This window comes from Triturus cristatus, chromosome 10 (genome assembly GCF_964204655.1).
Source record: "Triturus cristatus chromosome 10, aTriCri1.1, whole genome shotgun sequence".
Classification (NCBI taxonomy): domain Eukaryota; kingdom Metazoa; phylum Chordata; class Amphibia; order Caudata; family Salamandridae; genus Triturus; species Triturus cristatus.
Genome location: NC_140593.1, coordinates 1039883390 through 1039904076, shown reverse-complemented (window position 1 = coordinate 1039904076; position 20687 = coordinate 1039883390). Strand labels below are relative to the sequence as shown.

General features: G+C 49.1%; 1 protein-coding gene across 2 annotated transcripts in view; it reads left to right on the top strand.

Annotated features, from left to right (window-relative positions):
- Positions 1-20687, top strand: part of CPSF4 (cleavage and polyadenylation specific factor 4) — a 109831-nt gene that overhangs the window by 41276 nt on the left and 47868 nt on the right. For both annotated transcript variants that reach the window (XM_085629123.1, XM_085629121.1), the window contains exon 3: positions 11583-11735. In XM_085629123.1, coding sequence (XP_085485249.1) covers positions 11583-11735 — 153 coding nt within the window. The remainder of the gene's footprint in view (positions 1-11582; positions 11736-20687) is intronic.

Genomic DNA, 20687 nt, shown 5'->3' with positions numbered 1-20687 from the left:
CAATTGGTTGCTCCTCTTGGGCCTCGGCAGCAGGGTCAAAATGCAAGCCTAGTCCGCGAACACAGGAGAGGAGCGGAACGATCGTCCTCTCCCCAGGGCAGGCAGAGCAGACTCTGCAAGGGATCCAGCATCCTCCAGGCAGAGTAACAGTGTACAGACACTTCCCATACAACGCAGTGGCAATGATAAGAGTCCCGGTGTCCCCCGCCAGATCACTGTCTCCACCGTCCGTTTTACCTGCTCAGGGCCCTCTCCGCCATCAAGCCCACTCAGCGCTGCAATCCACGGCAGCAGCCCGCAGCCTCAGCCTCAACAAAGTTTCCCCCCAAAGTCCGCCGGGGTTAAAAACAGACAGCGCTATCGGCAGCAGCCCCCTCTCTATCTCCACCTTACTTGTGGTTGGGCTCCGGCCCAAAGCTTCAGGACTTTCAACGCGTACCTCCCCTTCCAACACATCTCCGGCGGTCAAGACCATGGAAGAGCAGTCCCGCTCTGTCCCTCAGCACCCCAAGGTCCCCGCTCGCTGTGCCGCCAACCCGCGGCAACGTCCCGGGCAGTCTCCAAGCCGCTCCCGCAGGAGAGTGCGGGCCTCGATCCCTTCCCACGGAGAAAATCTCTTCAGCGACACGCAGCCGCCATCTTAGAGGCTCCTCGCTCGGAGCCGATCCGGTCAGTGTACGGCATGTCTTCGCCACGTGGGCAATACCACCACTTGGTAGGTTTTCCGCAGTACACCCTCCACTCCGTCACAGTGTGTCAGTAAGGGGCCTATTTACGCACCCCCCCCCTCTGAGATGTGTGCATCAGCATCTCCCGGTTGCCATTTTGAAGGCTCCACGCTCTGACCGGAAAGACTTCAGCGTTTCTCGGTCGTGGGGGCACCTCTGCCGTCTCTCGGATGCTCCGCAGTGGCACCCAGTGTTCCGCCACCTATTTTTTGATAAGGGGCCTCCTTACATATTCAGGATAATTACAAGCGAGGGGAAGCCGCGGACAGAGCTCTGGAGTCCGCTTCCCCTCACATCGGCGCCAAGCCACTCCCCCTTGCATAATATGCCTTGCACTGACATTGCCAATTTTGTGGTGTCACTCTGCCAAAAAACCTAGGGTGAACTGTCGTCTGGTTTTAACATGTCTGCCACAACTTGGCCTCGACCCTAAAATGGTACCTCATGGCATCCAGAATTCACAACGCCTCTAGTGCCCTCTTGTACATGATTAGGGCTCCAGGTTTTATGGTATTTATTTTTTTTACATTTCTGTCTGCATTTATCCACATTTATTTTTTGACACGAGCAAAAGAAGACGCTGCAGCTAGTTTATTTTTCACATTTATTTAAATAGACCATGCACACTAAGCGATGGATCTTGCCACCTCGTACGACACTTCCACCACTATTGCCCCTAGCTCCAAGATCCAGGTCATCACTGGAATTGGAAGAGACCACCCCCACCTCAGACCCTCAAGATTCCCTCGCTTACCTCCCCAAGGCCCCCTCAACAAAAACTAATGCAAATGAGGCAGCCAAGATGAACTGCATGCTCATTAACTGTAGATCGGCCATCAAATATGCAACAGAATTGGCAGAGACCATCCTCACCCACGACATAGATATCACGTTCATCACGAAACATGGCTAAACGAGTTCTCTCCCCCCAATTATGGACATGGTTGTGCCCCCGGGCTTCACTATCATCCACAAAGACGGAAAAATCCAGCGTGGAGGAGGTATCGCAATCATACACAAGAACTACATCTCCGTGACGGAAACAGACGCCCTCAAATATAACTCTTTCAAATGCCTTACTGTCACCATTAAGTCAAGGGACAACAAAACCTTACTTTGACATATTCTCTACCGTCCACCAGGAAACACCGCCTCATTCCGAGAACACCTCTCTGAACGGATAACTTAATGCTCACTCCGCGACTCAAACAACCTAATTCTAGGAGACCTCAATCTTCACTGAAATGAGGAGAGCAACTCTTTAATCAAAACCCTAAATGATCTCCTAAGCAACAACAACCTCTCCCAGCATTGCACAGAGAGAACTCACAAGAAAGGCTCAATCCTGGATGCCATCATCGCTCAAGCTGACAGTCTCCATCAACCATACCTTGCCTGTTGACTGGTCGGATCATCATCTCATTCTATTCCACATCAACCAAACGATCCAATGCCAGCCCCATACAAACAACCCTCCCCGCTGGGCAAGAAACCCAAGTCAGATTCCCCTCGCTGACCTGGAGGAAAGGGTAAACTCCCTCCTCCCAATCCACACTAGTGAGCTCTCAGCAACATAACTCACCTCTAATGTGAGAAAGTGGCTCTGTATATACTGTTCCCAAATAGGTACAGTGTGTGCAGAGTCCACAGTCCCCAGAGGTTTGGCAGAGGCTAAAGTTAGATATAACCTTACTCTCTAAAGTGGTAGCTTGGTCGAGCAGTAAGGCAGTATCAGAGGACAGTGTAAAGCATTTTGTTGTACACACTCAGTCAGCAAATGGTTTCACACACTCAATAACTGAACTCTAAGCCAATGGTTTATATATAAAATATATAGGCTTGTTTTATTTTAGAACCAACAATAGGTATTAAAATATACTTTCTCAGAATTAGATGCTTTCGGTAAATACTTTTGCAATATGAAATTGGCTTTTGTAGATAATTACAAGTTGTTGCAATAGGCAACACAATTTTAAACACAATAATGCATTGAGTTCAATGGAAGTTTCAAGTTATTTGCAGTAGATTACTCTCAGGATTACTTTTGTAATTCCAGGACTGGATCCTAGATTCAGTCCTGGGACAGTTCTTAGAAACAAGTGAAAAAAGTCGACTTAGTTACTGCTTGGATTTTTAGGCAATATTTTGCTATTTTAAAAGTTGACAGAAGAAATTTCATAGAAAGCCGTCAATGATTCCCTATGGAAGAAATTTCAAGTTGCAGGTATAGTATGTTCTCGATACTTTTGTAATCCAGTACTGGGTGCCTAGACTCAGTACTGGGACCTCTATCTAAAACAGGTAAGTAATTAAGTTTTCACAGTTAGCACGATTTTTAAAGAATATTTAAAGTTTGCACTTAGAAAAAATTTCACAGAAAAACAGTCAATGGTTTCCTATGGAAGAAAATTGGGTTACTGGTAAGTACGGTTGTGAATATTTTTCAGGGTCAGTGCTGGGCACCAAGATCCAGCACTGGGATATCTCCTAAAAGCAGGTGAGTATTTTCGTTTTCGTTACTAGGCTGATTTTTGGTGAATATTTTAAGTTTTGGAAACTCCACACACAGAAGAAATATCAGAAGAAACCAGTCAATGTTACCATATGGAGAAAATTGAGTTATCGGCTTTTGGGTAAGTACTCGACTGGCAGAGTTAAGGTTCTGGGCACAGACTCGGGGGGGGTCTCCCAGGGTCAGGTAGGTACAGTTGTTACACCCTCAGCGGCGCAGGGGCAGCCGGGTGCAGAGTGCAGAGTGAGTTAGGCCCAATGTTATCCTATGGGAGGCAGGGGGTGGCCTTGGTTGGTGGCTGCTGACTAGCAGGCCACGCGGCTGTGGGAGCTGGGCTCCTGGTCACTTGCTCAGGGCAAATGGGGAAGTAGATAGGTGTAGAGGTTACACTGCCAGGGCCACTCGGGCGGCTGGGTGCAGGGTTCTTTTGAGCCTTCGGGTGCTCATTTGATTTCAATGGGAAAGCTCCGGTTTGGAAAAAGGGTGCAAGCTCAGGGACGAAGATTCTTCAGGTGCCACCACCACTTCGAGAGTTAAGTTGGGTAGTTGGAGGATAGGTAGGTACCCAGGAGTTGGGCACAGGGGGCCGCAGGGGTGCCTTTTGGTGTTGGGAAATCTTACCCTCTGTTGATCGCGGTTGGGGGGGGTACCTGGTTCTGAGGCTGCAGGCGTCGTCAGGAGCGTTGAGGGAAGTCCTTGGGTGCCGGACTCAGGGTCACAGTTGCCGGGGGGTCGTCCTCGTGGTCTTAGTTCGCACAGGCCAGGCTTGGCGGGTGCAGAGTGTGCAGGGTTCGCAGTTCCAGGCTGATGCCAGGGATTAGATGCAGATTTTGAGCAGAGCCTCTGCTGATGGGAGTCCCAGGTGCTTAGAGCCAAAAGATAGCCAGGTCCTCCGGGGTTTGTGAGGTTGCTAGCCACAAGAGGTGCCGGGTTGAAGCAGGTTCGAGGGTCGACAGGCCGGTAGGGCTGGGGCCAAAGCAGTTGGTGTCTTCCTCTTCTTAGCAGCTGCACGGCAGGTCTTCTTTCTTCTTGCTCTTCTTTGTATTCTGGAATCTGGGGAAGGAAGGTTCAGGGTGCCCCTAAATACTAGATTTAGGGGCGTTGCAGGTAGGTAAAGGGCAGAGACCAATGGGTCCCTGTCCTGGGGTGGGTACACCCCCCTATTCTGCCACTCTCCTGTGGGAGGGGGGCAGTAGCCTAGTCCTGATTGGGTAGGGCCTCCCATCTTCAAGATGGCGATTGCCCGGAGATGTGCTTCACCTCGCCTCCCCCACCTGAGGGGTGGGGTTGGCAGGCTGGCACATCCCCTGTCCTTATTTTTGGTTTCCGGCCAGGCTTCCCACCTGAGTGGGGGTTGCAAGTGGCCTCCCCCTGTCCATCCTGGGGGAGGAGACCTAGCACCTCGCCCAGGATGTGTATTGTTGCAGGCCCAGGAGAGCAGGGGCTCTCCTACCCAGGGGTCCAGCAACATGTCTGCTGTGTGGCAGCCTAGGCAGCATCTTAGACAAGACGTGGATTGTAGGTTAGGTTTCAGGGGGCATCTCTAAGATGCCCTCTCTGGTGGTTGGTACATTAAATCCCACACTGGCATCAGTGCGGGTTCAGTCTTCAGTGTTGCCATTATGGTGCTGTGGAGTTCATGTTTGACGAGCTCTCAGCACCATGTACTCTTAAATGTCAGCACTGCACTTACAGGGCCCAGGAATGGACCTGGGCACTGTAGGGGCACAGGGCTCATGCTCCTGTGCCCACACCACTGGCATAGGACACCCAACTAGAGTGGTGGCTGATGCATGCCAGGGCAGTGTAGGTGGTGTGCATGGCACACAGGTATGTGTGCCATGTCGACTCTTGGTTTTGTCTTGTACCCAGACACTCAGCCTGCAAGGGCAGTGTGTGTTAGGGTACAGGGCCTCTAAGGGTGGCACAATGAGTGCTGCAGCCCTTAGAGGCCTTCCCTGGTCACAAGGCCCTGGGTACCTAGGGTACCATTTACCAGGGGCTGACATGTGGCCAGGGTTTGCCAATTTGGGTTTGAGGTTTTTGTTTAGGGAAGGAACATAGGCCCTGGGCACCTGATTGGCAGGAGTCCAGGGCACACTCAGTCAAAGTACATTCAGCAAACAGTGGGGGCATACCATGCAAGAAAGATGGCACTTTCTCACAACCTCTCACTACAACACCACTATAACTTCCAGTATGGACCAAATAGCCCCCCTGAAACTAAAAAGAGTTGGGACCATACCATCCAGATCGTGGTACAACACAGCCATAAACGCAGAAAGAAGAGACCTTAGCGCGGCAGAAAGACTCTGGAGAAACAACCCGTCCACAGCCCTACAAGTCGGACTCAAATCAGCACACGCAAAATATAATAAACACATAAAGAACGAAAAAACGTCCTCCTTCTGCAATGCCCTTGGTAATTCAAAGAACAGTCCCAAAGAACTATTCAATCTCATTAGGCAACAAACTTCCAAGCCCCCATCGTCACCAGCTGTGGCCTCCAAAGTCTTGTGCAATAACTTTGCCAATTTGACAAAATCACCAACATATAACTCTCCCTGGATGTGCAGTGCAGTCCCCCCCCCCCCCCCCCCCCCCGACAGTAAACCCACACCCAAGCACCCCTAAACCTATGGAAATCCTTCAATCCCATCTCTGAAGCAGAGGTCATCAAATTGATTTCCAGCTCTAAACACTTAGCACACGCCCTGGATCCCATACCTACCCAACTGACTAAAACTCTCCCTAGCCCCGCTCTGGACCAAGATTATAAATAGCTCCCTAAGCACTGGAGTCATGCCTGACTGCCTCAAAATCGGCCAAGTCACACCTCTACTCAAAAAACCAGGTTCCGACTCAAACGATCTGAACAACTTCAGACCCGTCTCCAATCTCCCTCTCCTAGCAAAAATCCTGGAAAGATGTGTTCTTCTCCAACTCACTAAACACATGGACAACACTAACCTTCATGACCTTCACCAATCGGGCTTCAGAAAAGGCTGCAGCACAGACAGCGATCCTAAATGTTATTGACGACATGCACAAATCTCTCGATACAGGCCAATGCTGCCTACTCGTACTCCAGGACCTATCGGCAGCCTTCAACACAGTCATCCACAAACTACTCATTGAGGCACTTCCAGAAAGGGTTGGAGCGGAAGAGGTGGTCTTACAGTGGTTCACCTCCTTTCTACAAAACCGCACAAAAAAATCAAAAACCTCTCGTCGGACCTGCTCCCCGTTGGCAAAGGTGTCCCCCAAGGATCAGTACTATCACCACAACTCTTCAACATCTATATGGAACCCCTTACCACCATACTAAAAAAAAAAAAAAAAACATTCCCTTCCACCTCTATGCTACCCAGATCTATCTGGAAACCTCCTCCTTTGAAGACATTCAGAGACTGAATGACACTCTTAGAGAAGTCCAACACTGGTTATCATGCAATCACCTGAAACTAAACCAAGACAAGACGGAAATCCTCCTTATCTCCAACAAGGAGAAGAACCCCCAATTCACAGAATGGCTTAAAGCCATTGATGCTCTCAGCTATAACCCCACCCTAGCCGATTCAGTAAAATCTCTGGCAGTCACTCTAGACCCTAAATTAGACATGAGCAAACACATCAAGAACACCGCAAAGAGCGCCTTCCTAAACCTCAAACTACTAAACAAAATAAAACCCTTCATCCTGCTGAACGACCTCAAACAAGCCACTCAATCTCTGGTGCTGTCAAGACTGGACTACAGAAGTGCAACCCTAACAGGAGCAGCAAAATCACACCTAGCGCCCTTCATATCAACCCTGAACGCAGCAGCGAGAATGGTCACAGGGGTAAAGAAATATGAACACATCTCTCCGGCACTCAGAAAACTAAAATGGCTCCCAGTCGAAATGCGCGCCAACTTCAGAACCGCATGCCTCACGCACAAAGCGCCGCATACAGGGAAACCCACCTTACCTGGCCTCCAAACTCCTGTAGGCAGGTCAGTCAAGAAACCTAAGGAGCACCAACACTCTACTCCTTATCCCTCCTAAAACTCGCAAACAAAAAACCGCATCTCGATCCTTTGCAGGAAGTGCGCCCAAAATCTGGAACTCCATCCCAGTACACATCAGAACTAACCCCTCCTACTTAAAATTCAAAAGGCAGCTCAAAGACCTCCTCCTCAACAGATCTCTCCTGAAGGGTTAGCTACAACCTAACACCGAAGCCTGCCTACATCAGCACACTGTCACTTAGACCTTAGACCTCTGCCTCACTCTCCCCAAGTCTACCTCAACGACCCCCCACATCCCGGATCAAACCCCGGCAGGAGACAGGGTGCTATCTACGACATGATCATTCGGAGCGACCTGAGACACCGTACACACAACTCTGTTAACATCTCTTACAAGCGATTCGGTGCTCACAAGAATTCATACCCCACGTCCATGACCAAATCCTGTCAAGAGACAAGGTGCCTTCTACGACGACACCACTCGGAACGTCTTGAGACATTGCACATACAAAGGTGTTAACATATCTCACAAGTGACTCTGTGCTTGTAGCTAAGATTTTACACGATGCGTAAGGACCCATTGTGCATATTACTATGTTAATGTATCTTATGATTGATAATGCTGTAAAGCGCTCAGATACCTTCGTGTCTGGCTAGCGTTATATAAAACCCTTAAATAAATAAATACACTTGCACTCAGTTATAGGTTTAGATATATTTATAAGTACGTCAAATTAAGTATACACAATACATTCATCTGAAAAATGCCAAAATAATTTAAAGAGAATGTAGGGCCAAACAGACCTTGCGTTAAGAAACCTTTACTGTGGGGGCTATACGCCCTAGGGACTAGAGGGCAGGATAGAACTCGTTTTCTGTAAACAGGCCTGTAAATCCTGTTCTTATCTTGTCACATTTGTTGCACATTCAATGACTGGGGTCAAATGTCAACCTGTATCTTCAAGGGAGCAACCCATTCTGGTTTCTCATTGTAGAACAACTTCGCTGAGATTATTTAGACATACATAAAATTATTTTGGCCAATTGTTCTTCTTGTATTTTTTTAAACCGAGGAGATTATTATTTTCCATCATACACTCTGATAAATATCTATTTGTAAATTGCTAAAACACAAGGTGAGCGTTCATATTTATGAAGTGAGGAGGAGGAGGGTACGAAACGCTTTGTTTCAACATCGGAAACATTCTTCCCCCGGAGCGAACAATGGAACTCAACTTGAAGGTCTTTTCGCACTTTACCTGAGCACCAGTTCAATTTCACCTGGTCGTATGCATGGTTTCTTTGCATGAGGAAATTAATTGATATCCCCAAAATGGCAAGATGCTTTGCCAATGTAGCGACCTAGCTTCACCAATAAAAACATTTAAATTGATTAACCGGTCGAAAGGGTTCTGCCCCGCAACAGCACCGCATTGTACACACCAATTAAAGGCAACGTGCAGCGCATGGTTCAACTTAAGCTGTGTAGTTTTGTACAGAAATTCTGGTACTAAAGCAGTTTTACCAGAAACCTTTTTCTCTGGAGTGGAGCCGAAGAACAATGGGGCTGCTAAAGTGCGCACCCAATAAAGCAATGCACACACCCTATTCCCACACTGATTCTGTGCTGCATGGATAAAGACTGTAAAGAAAACAACCTTCTCAAGCAGCAGTCCCGTCGTTTTTCAGGTGAATGCACCATGCATGTGTGTGCTTACAAAATCACACTGCTGGATTTTTTTTTTCTTTTTTGAGTTAACTCTGTAACTAAAAAGGAAAAGGTGGGAGAACATATGGGGAGGCAACATAGGTGCGCAGGTGAGGATGGAAGCAACACAAGGACATGGGGAAGCAGCAGCATGGGAGCTCAGGTGGGATTGTGTTTTTAAAGCTGGTCGAGGACACAACATGGTGGTGGAAGAGATACAGTGGGGTTTGGATGGAAGGTGGAAGCAACACTGGGGAAGAAGCAAAACAAATCGATTGAGAGAATCAACACCGGGGTTGTGGGGGTCAAATGGACAAAAGAACAATGTGGAGCGGGTGAGACAGCAAGGCAAGAGAGGGTGGAGCACACAGATGAGTAAGAGGAACATACAGCACAGCAGAAGGGTGGAAAAGTGCATGAGGGAGACAGCCGTAAAACGCATCCTCTCTCGTAGAGTGCTTAAGCAAAAAGAAAAAAGTAGCGCTTAAATAAGCGAGCAGTGGAAGGACATGGAAATGCATTCATGCCCCATGGGTAGGGCAAACACAAGAATAGGAAAAAATGAAAAAGAAGCAAGCAAATGAGTGACAATGAAGCCAACCAATGGTGAGCAATGGGCAGACCCCAGGTCCAGTGTAAAATAATACGTATTGTGACAGTGCCTGTGCTTTTTTTTAAGCAAGGCTTAAAAATCAGTACTTTTATTGCATTGTTGAGGGTGAACTAGCAAATAGTGTTTGTCATGATGCACGTCTATTTGCCTGTTCTGGAATCTCTTAGATCTGTAATTTCAACTTGTGCTGAAGAGCACCCTAGTAATTGCAGGAGGGGCAGATTAAAAGGGAAAGATGGGTGAAATGTGGGAGAGTAGTAGTCGAAGCTGATCTCCCTCTCTTGTTTCTGCCTGGTAACCTGCTAGATTGTTCTTGCTTGCTATATTATATCCCGCTGCAGAGGGCTACGCTAGTTAAAGGCCCTGAACCCAGATAAATAAGACTGTTCTACCGACTAAGGGTAGAATGCTTTAAATTAAAAATGAAGAAACATGAAGACAATATTGGAATGTTGGAGCTCCGGGCTTAAACCAGCCATTGTAAGCCCAAAGCTACTCCATTGTTTTCACTGGAGCTCTCAACGTTTTAATAACCTGTATGTTTGGGACGGAACATTAACTAGCGATGTTTTATTCTTTGACAGTATTGTTACATCAGCAAATTATCAATCCTGCTTGAACTATTCCAACAAGCCATCTTCCTTCAAATTCAGCCCTAACCAACAGCACAAAACTAAGCCAAATGTATCTCACAATAAAAAAACACTGTGCCCAATGTACTAAGTCAGAGTCACAAAACAGTCTGTGTTTTTTGCTGACCAACTGGTTTGCAACCTGTGCTTCATTTTGTGGTGCGTCAGATGTACAAATCAGTTGTGATGCAAAATTGACATTTCGCAGGAGATCGCAAACCTCCTGCCATGTTCATATTTGGATAGGATTAATTTTTTTGACTTCCGGTACATGCCTGTGAACACAGAGATGGTGAGAGTGCAGTCCTTAATCCGTACACATTCAGTCCTTGGATGTGAACACTTTTTAAGCCACCCGTGTTCCTTAAAGGCTGCGAGTTGATTTAAAAATGTTCATAAGAAAAGACTTGGTGGAGGGACTGAAGAGCATGTAGTCACCTCCCCCCTCATGTTGCCTGCCAGCATTCCCAAGTACAAACTTTGTGAACGGGTTACCATTTTCTATGGTTGCGACACAATCGCAGTCCAAACATTGATACAAAGCATTGTGTCTCACAAATAAGTGGGGAACACCCGCACCTTCCCAGCTTATTGGACCAGGTGTGCAAGTTCGAAATGCTTTTATGACTTGCAAGATGGCTTTGTACAGTGCAGCTTGTATGGTCACATAGCCAGTGATTTTGTAAATGTATGCTTTGTGACTTTTAGTGACCTAAAAAATAGTTCATTCGAGGGGCCTTTAGTGAATAGCTGGTTAAAGGGACAGGCTGAGAGTATTAATATACTGATATTATATACCATGATTGCTGTATGAAACACATGATATTTTCTTTTCCACTTCAGAGTCACCATCTCCCTATTTTAATGGCGTTCTAGTTTATGCATGGACCAGTTACAAGTATTAGTTAGCTAGTTACCAGTCGCGAGTCAAAGAATGCTATGTTTTTAATTACAATTGAAACTACAATCTATTTAGTGCTAAAAGTCTGCTTTTGCATTTTACCAACTGTTAATTATTTTAAAGCTAGCCTCTGCTTTGTATTTCAGTTGTTCCTCAGCGCCATGGTCCCTAAAGGCGAAAATTGCACAGTATAATACAATTCAAAGGCACTGTTATTTACCATAAATGTATTTGTTTCAACCATTGTTACTGTGTCCTGAAGTTCTGCTTTGGTTTTTGTATCCTGTGTGGTAGGTGTTATCAAATTTTCCCCAGTAAGAGTAACCTCTCATGCCTGCTGAAAAGTGTATTCTGTTGCAAAATATGGAGTATTGCAAATTTCACAATAGTTACTTTTTTCTCAAATGCCTAACAAAAGAAATACTGCATACTTTTGAATAAGGCTGGCTTACTCACTTCTGTATTATGTCATTCCATAGGTGGAATGTGCCCTTTTCGGCACATCAGCGGAGAAAAGACTGTTGTTTGCAAGCACTGGTTGCGAGGCCTGTGCAAGAAAGGGGACCAGTGTGAATTCCTCCACGAATATGATATGACCAAGATGCCAGAATGTTACTTTTACTCTAAGTTTGGTAAGTATGTCAGATCACTGGCCTGTAGCCACTGGTCTGCTAAACCCCACATTTTGGTTGTGCAGTACTTCCCGGGATTAATTTATTATTGTGTGTAATACTTTTCAGCAGTACAAGCGACTGCTCAGAACCAGTGCAATGGAAATACCCAAAAATGTGATGCTGGCAACAAAAGTAGCAGTTAAACGTACAGGTCTTCATATTTATTGTAAATTGTACAATTCTATGTTGATCGCGAAGGGAGTTCCATATTCTTGGAGCAAAGAACCAAACTCTTCAACCACTTCGTCACTACACGTTAATACAATTTTGAAGCATGCAGGATAGTGGTGTTTCTAACTCTAAGTGGTGTTTGCCAACCCTGGTTTCATATGGACCTTTGCAGGCAGCAAACACCTGGTGGGCTCTTCCGGTTTCAGATTGAAAATTGTCTTTCTTTTAGCAGTTTGGAGGTTGCAGATGTTAAATTTGGTATTCGGTTGTATTTGCAGGATTTAGGGATCGAGTTTATTTTAGCCTGAAGGAAAGGTTGTTGTCACAACAGACGTCTGCTAATACTGGTGACGGCTAAAGGCCCATTGAGTAAGGCAAGCTGACATGGCAATTCATGCAGCTGGGAAAGGGCAAAATGAAGGTTTTTCATAAAGTGGTACATTGGCAGTCTGATATAAAGACCTGTGTTGCAGTTTACTTAAAGGTGCAGAAAAAAAACATGAGGTCAGTGTTGCACAGAGGTTTGTCATATCCTTGGGTCTGAACCTATAAGTGCTTAGTTCATCTATTATAAAGTGGTATTCGTACTACGTTGGACCGCAAGTTTTTCTACAGTGCGAAAAATCTTTACACACACACTCACTCACTCTCTCACTCTTCTCCTATTTGTAAAGTGTATTTACAAAACAAAGAAAATTCTAAATCTGATCATCTCAAATTCCTGTTTTCTAGCAGACTTTTTAATATTTATTTTACGCTAAGTTTATTTATTTTTACATCCAAAAGGGGGGAAACGGCAATACAGTGTAGATGTTGTTACATAGAGAGAAATCCTTCAATAATGAGACACATTGCCACAATTGTGTGGGCATGCAACATAGCTATGTAGAAGGTGGCGCCGCTTAGAAAGGGGAGGCGAGATCCGACCCGCTAGGGGGCTGTGTCAGGGCTTAAGGGTCTTTTTAGCACTGTGGACCTAACAGGAAGCGTCTGTGCAAGGGGGGGGTGTAAAACTTGGAGAAGTGAAAATGCCTTTTGCTATATTTTATTTTTTTCGCAGCAATCCTTTTATGCTAAAGATTGATTACTGCTATCCAACCGGAGCAGAAAAGTGACAAAAGCATTTTACCATTCCAGGCATAGTATTGCAGTACTGGATTGGAATAATACTATCCAAGCTAATATTGAATAAGTAGAAGCAGCTCCTGACATGTTTTGTTCTCATAAGGGCTTGTCAGAGAATCATAGCTTTGTCCAGACACAATGAGCTGCCCAGAATAGGTCAAAATCAAAGGCTCACAAGTTTAGAGTGCGTCATATATTCTTCAAAATACTCAAGCGAGTTCCTTTATTTGGCTTGAGACCTGCTTGTTTGATTGTTTTGAGCTGTGAACTAAAAATAATTCCAAACCCATGCTTGGGCCCAACCACCAGGGAGTGCTGGGGTGCACCCAGGTGTTGAAAAAATTAACCATAAAAAAACAAACACCTGGGTTTTTTAGTGCGAAATTGTGAGTCAGCAGCTGCCATTTTGTGAAAAGCAACAACAAAAACATCATTATGTGCTGAAACTCACGATTTTCATTAAGTGTGAGTTTTGGCCCAAAAATTGAAATAGAAAAAAAAAATCCCATTAAAAAAACAAAACAGGGAGGAGGAGCCTAGCGCGCACCCAAGATGGCCGCGTAGGTGCGAGGCTCCCGAGGACCTCCGCGACCTCCTGCATAAATCCTGACCGAATCCTGTCCTAGATGAGGGGACTGTGTTTCTGAACTCGAGCTGAGGTGACGCCCGTTTTCCGTTTTCAATTCGGACCTCGGACACCGGCGGGAGCACCGATTAAGGTTTGCGGCCTTCTCCACGCCGGCCCCCCGTACTGGAGTTGTGGGGCGATCCGGCTACAAAGTGAATAACAGCGGCGGGCAAGGCTGGGCGACTCGCGCACCCCGCACTTTCACTTTCGCGCCCTCCTTGCTGCCAGGCGAGGTAGGGTCGCGAGGCGGTGTGCGGTGGTGTGGCCTGGTTGGGGTGCCCTGCCGGCCCGCCGGCTGCGGTCCGTCCTGTGGAGCGGTGGTCGCCCCCCCCCGGAGCCCTTGAACGGGATTGTCTACCCCCTTCTTGAGGAGCTTGGCTCGATTTGGGACCGCGACCATGGCCACAAAACAAGATGGCGACCGGGCTAAGGTGAAGTCGACCCGTCGTGGCGTGGCCCATCAATCCAACAATATGGACCGCTACACCCTCCAGAAGGGATCTCCAGAGGCGCTGCGTAGATCCCCTACGGGCCCGACTGACGCTCCTGCTCTACCCACGGACCTGACCCTCCGAGATGTCATGGGCGCCATCGCCGAGATGAAGGCCTCGGTGGACCAGCGCTTTGACACTCTGGCGCAGAAAATCGACTCGGTCCTCGTGGACGTGGGCCTTGTGAGAGCCGATCTCTCCAAAACAAATGACCGGGTCGATTCTTTGGCCCACTCTACTTCGGGCCTCTCATCCGAGGTGGCGGCCCTCCAACAGGAGGTGCGCAGGCTTGGCCAGGCGAGCGCCATGATGCATCGTAGACTGGAGGATTCTGAGGGTCGGGCCCGGAGGAATAATGTCCGCATTATCGGGGTGCCGGAGGGACGCGAGGCAGAGGCAGCGGATCTGTTCGTGGAGGAATTGGTCCTCACCCATCTCCAGCCTCGGGGGCTGAGTAAATTTTTTGCAGTGGAGCGTGCCCACAGGGTCCCCGGGGGTAGGCCTAAGGTCGGAGCCCCTCCGAGGCCTCTCATCGCCCGGATTTTCAATTTTCGGGACAGGGACGCTATCCTGCAGACCTCCAGGCTACAAGGGCCGGTCAGACTGGACAATATGGATATCAATTTCTATCCTGACTTTACTCCGGCGGTCCAAAAGCAGCGACTGAGTTTTCTCGGTGTCAAACGTCGCCTACGGGACCTGAATATCAAATATGCGATGCTTTTTCCGGCTAAGCTGAGGGTGGAGGTGGATGGCCGCACGCACTTTTTTGATCGTCCCGAGGCGGCCGGGGACTGGCTGGACACTCTGCCCGGGGATCGGGGCCGGGGAGGTGGGGGGGGAGCGGTTGGTGGGGAGGGCCCGCCGGATCAGGACTGAGGGACTAATGGTAGGCCTTGCTCTGGACTGTGTTATTGTCACCATTGACTGTTAGGGTAAGTTCCCCTCCTGCGGAGGTCGTGTGGAGTCTCTTGGGGGATCTCCCTCCTCCTCTGGGGGACTAGTTAGTTTTCTTTCCATGGGGCGACAGGCACACTGCACTTTGGGGGGGCTGTTTGGGCTCATGCAGGGGTGCAGGGTGGGGGGAGTTCTGTTGGGATGGGTGGGTTGGGGTGGGGTGTGGTTCGTTTCTACCGCAAGGCAAACCCTTTATTGTATTGGTTTTTTTTAGATGCTCTCGGGGGGACTAATGATGGCTTCTGTACGTGATGGGGGGTAGGGACCTGACTTTGCTGTCCTGGAACGTTAACGGACTGGGTGATAGGATTAAGCGGGGTGTGGTCCTGCAATATCTGAAACGGATTTCGCCTGATGTGGTCTTTTTGCAGGAGACACACCTCATTGGTAACTCCTATTGTGCCATGAATAGACGTGGTTATCGTTTGGTGGCCCACTCGGGCTTCACATCGGGCTCGCGAGGGGTGGGCATTATGGTCAAGACCTCGCTCCCGCTAGAAATAGACGAGGTGCGCCATGATGAGAGGGGACGCTACACTGTCTTGGTGGGGAGAATGGAGGGCAGGGTAGTCGTCTTTGTCTCAGTGTACGTCCCACCGGGGTTACAGTCCACCACCTTTGCGGACCTGGGACGCCTCCTGCTTGACCTTCCGGGGGGGCTTCTGGTGGTTGGGGGGGACTTCAATGCGGTGGCTTCTGGGACTCTGGATCGTTATCCCCCTAGGGACCTCCCCCGGGCACAAGCGTGGCTGTCTGGCCTTTTGGACACGCTGGGATTGGTGGACTGCTGGCGCCTAAAGCACCCCACTCAGCTGCAGTACACCTTCCATTCGGGGGCCCATGGTAGCCTTTCGCGGCTTGATTATGTCCTTGTTCCTGCGGCCTATGCCGGGAGAGTGGGGGAGGTGCGCCACCTGGCGCGGGGTATTTCAGATCATTCCCCACTCCTGTTGCACTTTGATGTCTTCCCGAGGGGGGAGGGCAGGGTAGCTCCAATCAATGCCTGGTACCTGCGCGATCCCACTATTCGTGCTGATTTGATTAAATCCTTGCAACGGTACTTTGAGGAGAATGTGGGGTCTGTCCCGTCTGCCATTTCCCTGTGGGAGGCTTTCAAGACTGTGCTTAGAGGGGAGGCCCTCTCCCTTATTTCCCATGCCCGGAGGCGCACACAGGAGGAGGTGACCCGAATGGAGGCCGAAATCACTGAACTGGAGGGTGGTCTGGGGAGTGGGGTGACTGACGCTGCGCTGCACGTTTTACACCTTAAGCAGGCGGCCTATAGGTCCCTCGTCACGGAGGCGGCCAGGGGCCTCAGCAGAGAGCAACAGGGGCGATTGTATGATGTGGGTGATAAGGCTGGTAAGTTGATTGCGTGGTTGGATAAGAGGGAGAGAGCTAGTCGTGTGGTCCCGTTGATTGAAAGAATGGATGGTGTACGTGTCACTGAGCCGGAAGGCATTGTCTCCTGCTTCGCGGATTATTTCCACGAGGTATATTCCCCGGTTTCTCCCTGCCCGGAGGAGGATTCCCATGCCCTGCTGCGTGACATCGCGCTGCCCTCCCTCTCAATGGAGGACAGGGAATTGATGGATGCCGCCCCCACCTCGGACGAAATTGCCCGCGCCATCCGCTCGGTCGCTTCTGGCAAGGCCATGGGCCCGAACGGCATTCCTATCGAGCTGTATAAATTGCGACCGGACGTACTGGCACCTCACCTCCGTGCTATGTTCCTTGCGGCTCACTCGCGGGGCTCCCTCCCGCCGGACCAGCGTCTGGCTACCATCGTGGTTCTCCACAAGGAGGGTAGACCGCGGGACCGGGTTACATCCTACCGGCCTATCTCGCTTTTAAACGCGGAGCCTAAAATCCTCGCCAAGGTGCTCGCTAACCGGCTGGTCGGCGTGGTGGGAGATTTGGTCCACCAAGACCAGTCCGGCTTCATTCCCCATCGCAATACGGCCCTTAATCTGCGGCGCTTGCACGGGGTGCTCGCGTGTGTTCCGTTCGTGCGGGAGCTGGCCATCTTGGCATCCCTGGACGCCACCATGGCGTTCGACACGCTGGAGTGGCGCTACATCTGGGCGATGTTGGCGAAATTCGGATTTGGCCCAGGATTCATCAGTTGGGTCAAATTGTTGTACTCGGACCCATTGGCACAGGTGGTGGTGAATGGTCGAGTCTCGGCCCCATTCGTGCTGGGACGGGGCACACGACAGGGTTGTCCCCTGTCGCCGCTCCTTTTTGCATTGGCCCTGGAACCCCTGGCGGAGTGGCTGCGGTGGCACCCTTCTATCCGAGGTCTCCGTTGGACCCCCGAGTATGAGGACCGCGTGTCCCTCTACGCTGACGATATCCTTTTGTACCTAGCCTCCCCGCGCAAATCACTGATTGTCCTGGTCGATGTTCTGCGCTCCTTTGGCCGAAATTCTGGCCTTGTCATCAACTGGGCTAAATCCTGTGTCTATGTGCTTTCCGGGGAGGCTCCTGTCCTCCCTCGGGGCTGTCCGATCCAGATTGCCTCGCAGGGATTTCGATACCTGGGGGTCTATATCACGCTGGACCCGGTGGCCCGCTACGAGCGAAACTTGCTTCCCCCCCTCCAGCGCTTGAAGGAGGACGTCGCGCGCTGGCGGCGCTTGCCGCTTTCGCCGCTCGGCCGGGCGGCATTGTTCAAGATGATGTCATTGCCGCGCTTTTTGTACGCTCTCCAGAACACTATGGACTTGGTCCCGGCGCGCTACTTCCGTGAGGTGGAAAGCTTACAGCGCCGTCTGTTTTGGGACGGGAGGCCGCGTATAGCCCTGGCAAAATTGACGCTCCCGTGGTACGACGGAGGGATTGCCCTCCCGGATATTAAGCGGTATTACTGGGCCTCCCAGTTAGCTGCAATTAATCACGGCTTCTATGGGCCCGCCCTAAACCCGGCATTTGAAATGGACAAAATGCTCCTGCCCGGGGGCGACTACAATCGAGTGCTCTACACTAGCGTGCCCGACTCCCGCTTGACGGGACCCACGCGTGTCATGGTGCGAGTATGGCACGCGGCTAATGCAGCTATGGGATGGAAGGACCGTTTGACCCGGGCGTCACCGTTGTATGCGTCGGAGAGGCTTGGCTCTTTGTGGACCTCGAAGGGCTTCGAGAGGTGGGACATGATAGGCATCAGTACAGTGGGAGATCTCTGGACGAGGGGAGGATTCAAGACATTCGAGACGCTGCAGGCGGAGTTTCAGCTGCAGGGCAGTGAATACTTTCGCTACCTGCAGGTCCGTCACGCACTGGGTTCCGTCTTCCCAGACGTGGCCTCCATCCCGGAGTCCTCCCCCCTGGAGGATAGAGTGCTAGATGGCCACGTTCCGGACAGCACGATCTCCCTCATTTATAAGAAATTGATAAATGACCGCTCGGGCTTACTGACTGGCCTCCGCGAGGCTTGGGTTGCCGATGGGCTGGAGTTGGACGACGAGGACTGGATTTCCGCGGTGGCCTCTCCGAAGGAGGTGGCCATCCCAGCTCGCCTTCGCTTCGTCCAGCTTAAGATACTCCACCGGGTGTATATGACGGGGCCAAGGCTTCAGCGTATGGGCTATGCCGAGGATGGATTGTGTAAGCGTGGGTGTGGTGCTTTGGCGATTTTTTTACATATTCTGTGGGAGTGTCCGAGGGTGGAGCGCTTCTGGCGTGGTGTGCATGAGGTCCTGCGAGCGGTTACACATGTCGCGCTGTTGCCTGAAGCGAGGAGATGCCTGCTGAATGTGTGGGAACCGACTGATTACTCGGTTCCGCAGACGCGATGGGTGACTCTGGGATATATGATAGCTAAACGTGACATTGCTCAGCTGTGGGGATCTCAGAGGCCCCCGGCGGTGTCGGCTTGGAAAGAACATATGGATTGGTGCATGTTCCGAGAAAAGGTGGTATATGTGGCGCGGGGTAAGCCTGGGGCATGGGTGAAGATGTGGGGCCCCTGGAACGCTTACCGCGGGGGTATTTGCGAGCCGCCGTTGTTGCCTCCTGCGTCACCAGCTCCATCCCCATAGTTGACCCCCTCCCTCAGCCCTGGGCACATTGTTCTCCCAGTCCTGGATCAGTTTCCCTCCCCCCCTCTGGCTTTCTTTAGATGGTTGGGGTTCCCCACTTGAGGAGCACATGTCGTCATTTTTGATCGTGGGTTGCCTTGCGGGTGTGGTTTTATGTTGTTGTGTTGTAGAAAACGAAACCGTATTGTGGGTTCAGAGTTATGTGGCCCACGTTGTTGATACCTCCTGCTTTATCGTCTATGCAAAGCCAAGTGCCTTATTGGTATGTATGTCATGTGCTTCTGTCACTTTAGCGGCCGGCCGGAAGGTTGTAGGCCCATACTTGTATATATTTGAGATTGCAATAAACGGTTTCAAAAAAAAAAAAAAAAAACGCAGCATAAAGCAAACAGCGGGCAAATGCTGTGGTTTTTCCCCTCACATTTAGGTGTGGGCGCAGGTAGGGGGTTCCCGCATGCGGCAAATTTGGTGGAAGCCCTGACTTCACAGGCCCCGCGGCCAACATGTTGCAGGTATTAGCCCCAGATATAGTTTGTACTTTGGCCCGCTGGCCAACCCCCACTGGTGTAGGTAATTGAGTACATGATTTAAAAAAAAAAATTCAATGGCAACTAATAATGCACACAGCACACTTCTTAACTGTTTTTTTTTCTTCAGTGAATATAAATATAAGTTAAATGAACTGTAGTACATTTGCTGTTTGTTACTACTTTATAGAAAGTGTTTTCTTAATACCTGCATATTGTTTGTCCTCTAGGCAATTCTTCAAGAATTAACTTTTCCTCATGGTTTGTTTAAACTTTGCAGACTCTGAAGTATTTGAGAATTATTTGGCAAACAATAAGCCATTTAAATTGTTTACCAATACTTGCACAAAATAATGAGACTAAGTAGTCTTGCCTATGTCGCAAACTCACCAGAGCTGCCTATAGCCATTTGAATCGCTGAGCTCCAGAAGTTCTTACCATAAGTTATGCTACTAATCGTGGATTCAGACAATTAAGTCAAATTTCTCTTCCTTTCCAGTGCATAAATATGCATTATACATCACCTAAATCGTGGGTTCTCTAAACTTCTACTTATGTTAAATGGAAATCGTCCCGAGCTATTATTATTAGTGTTAGTAGTGACTACATCAGACAAGAATAAATTAGTGTTCAAGATATGAAAGACTAGCAGCAGTGATCACTTCAGTGCAGGGTTTCCAGCAGTGATGTTAAAAAGGCTTTGTCAATTTGAAGTGCCTCTACATGGATAATGCATAACAGCCATAGCTGCAATGCCACCGCCACCAACGTCATATTATTAATAAATAGTTTCAGATGTTGTGTAATTCATCAGTCCAATATACGATTTAAGTTTTTTTTGTTTTAAATTATGAATCTTTAAAATACACACATTTTTATCTCAAACACACTTTTCTATTTATTATTTTCAAACAAATGTTTATTGCGACAACAGCCATGCATATCCTGGTATAGCCAGAATTTCTGAT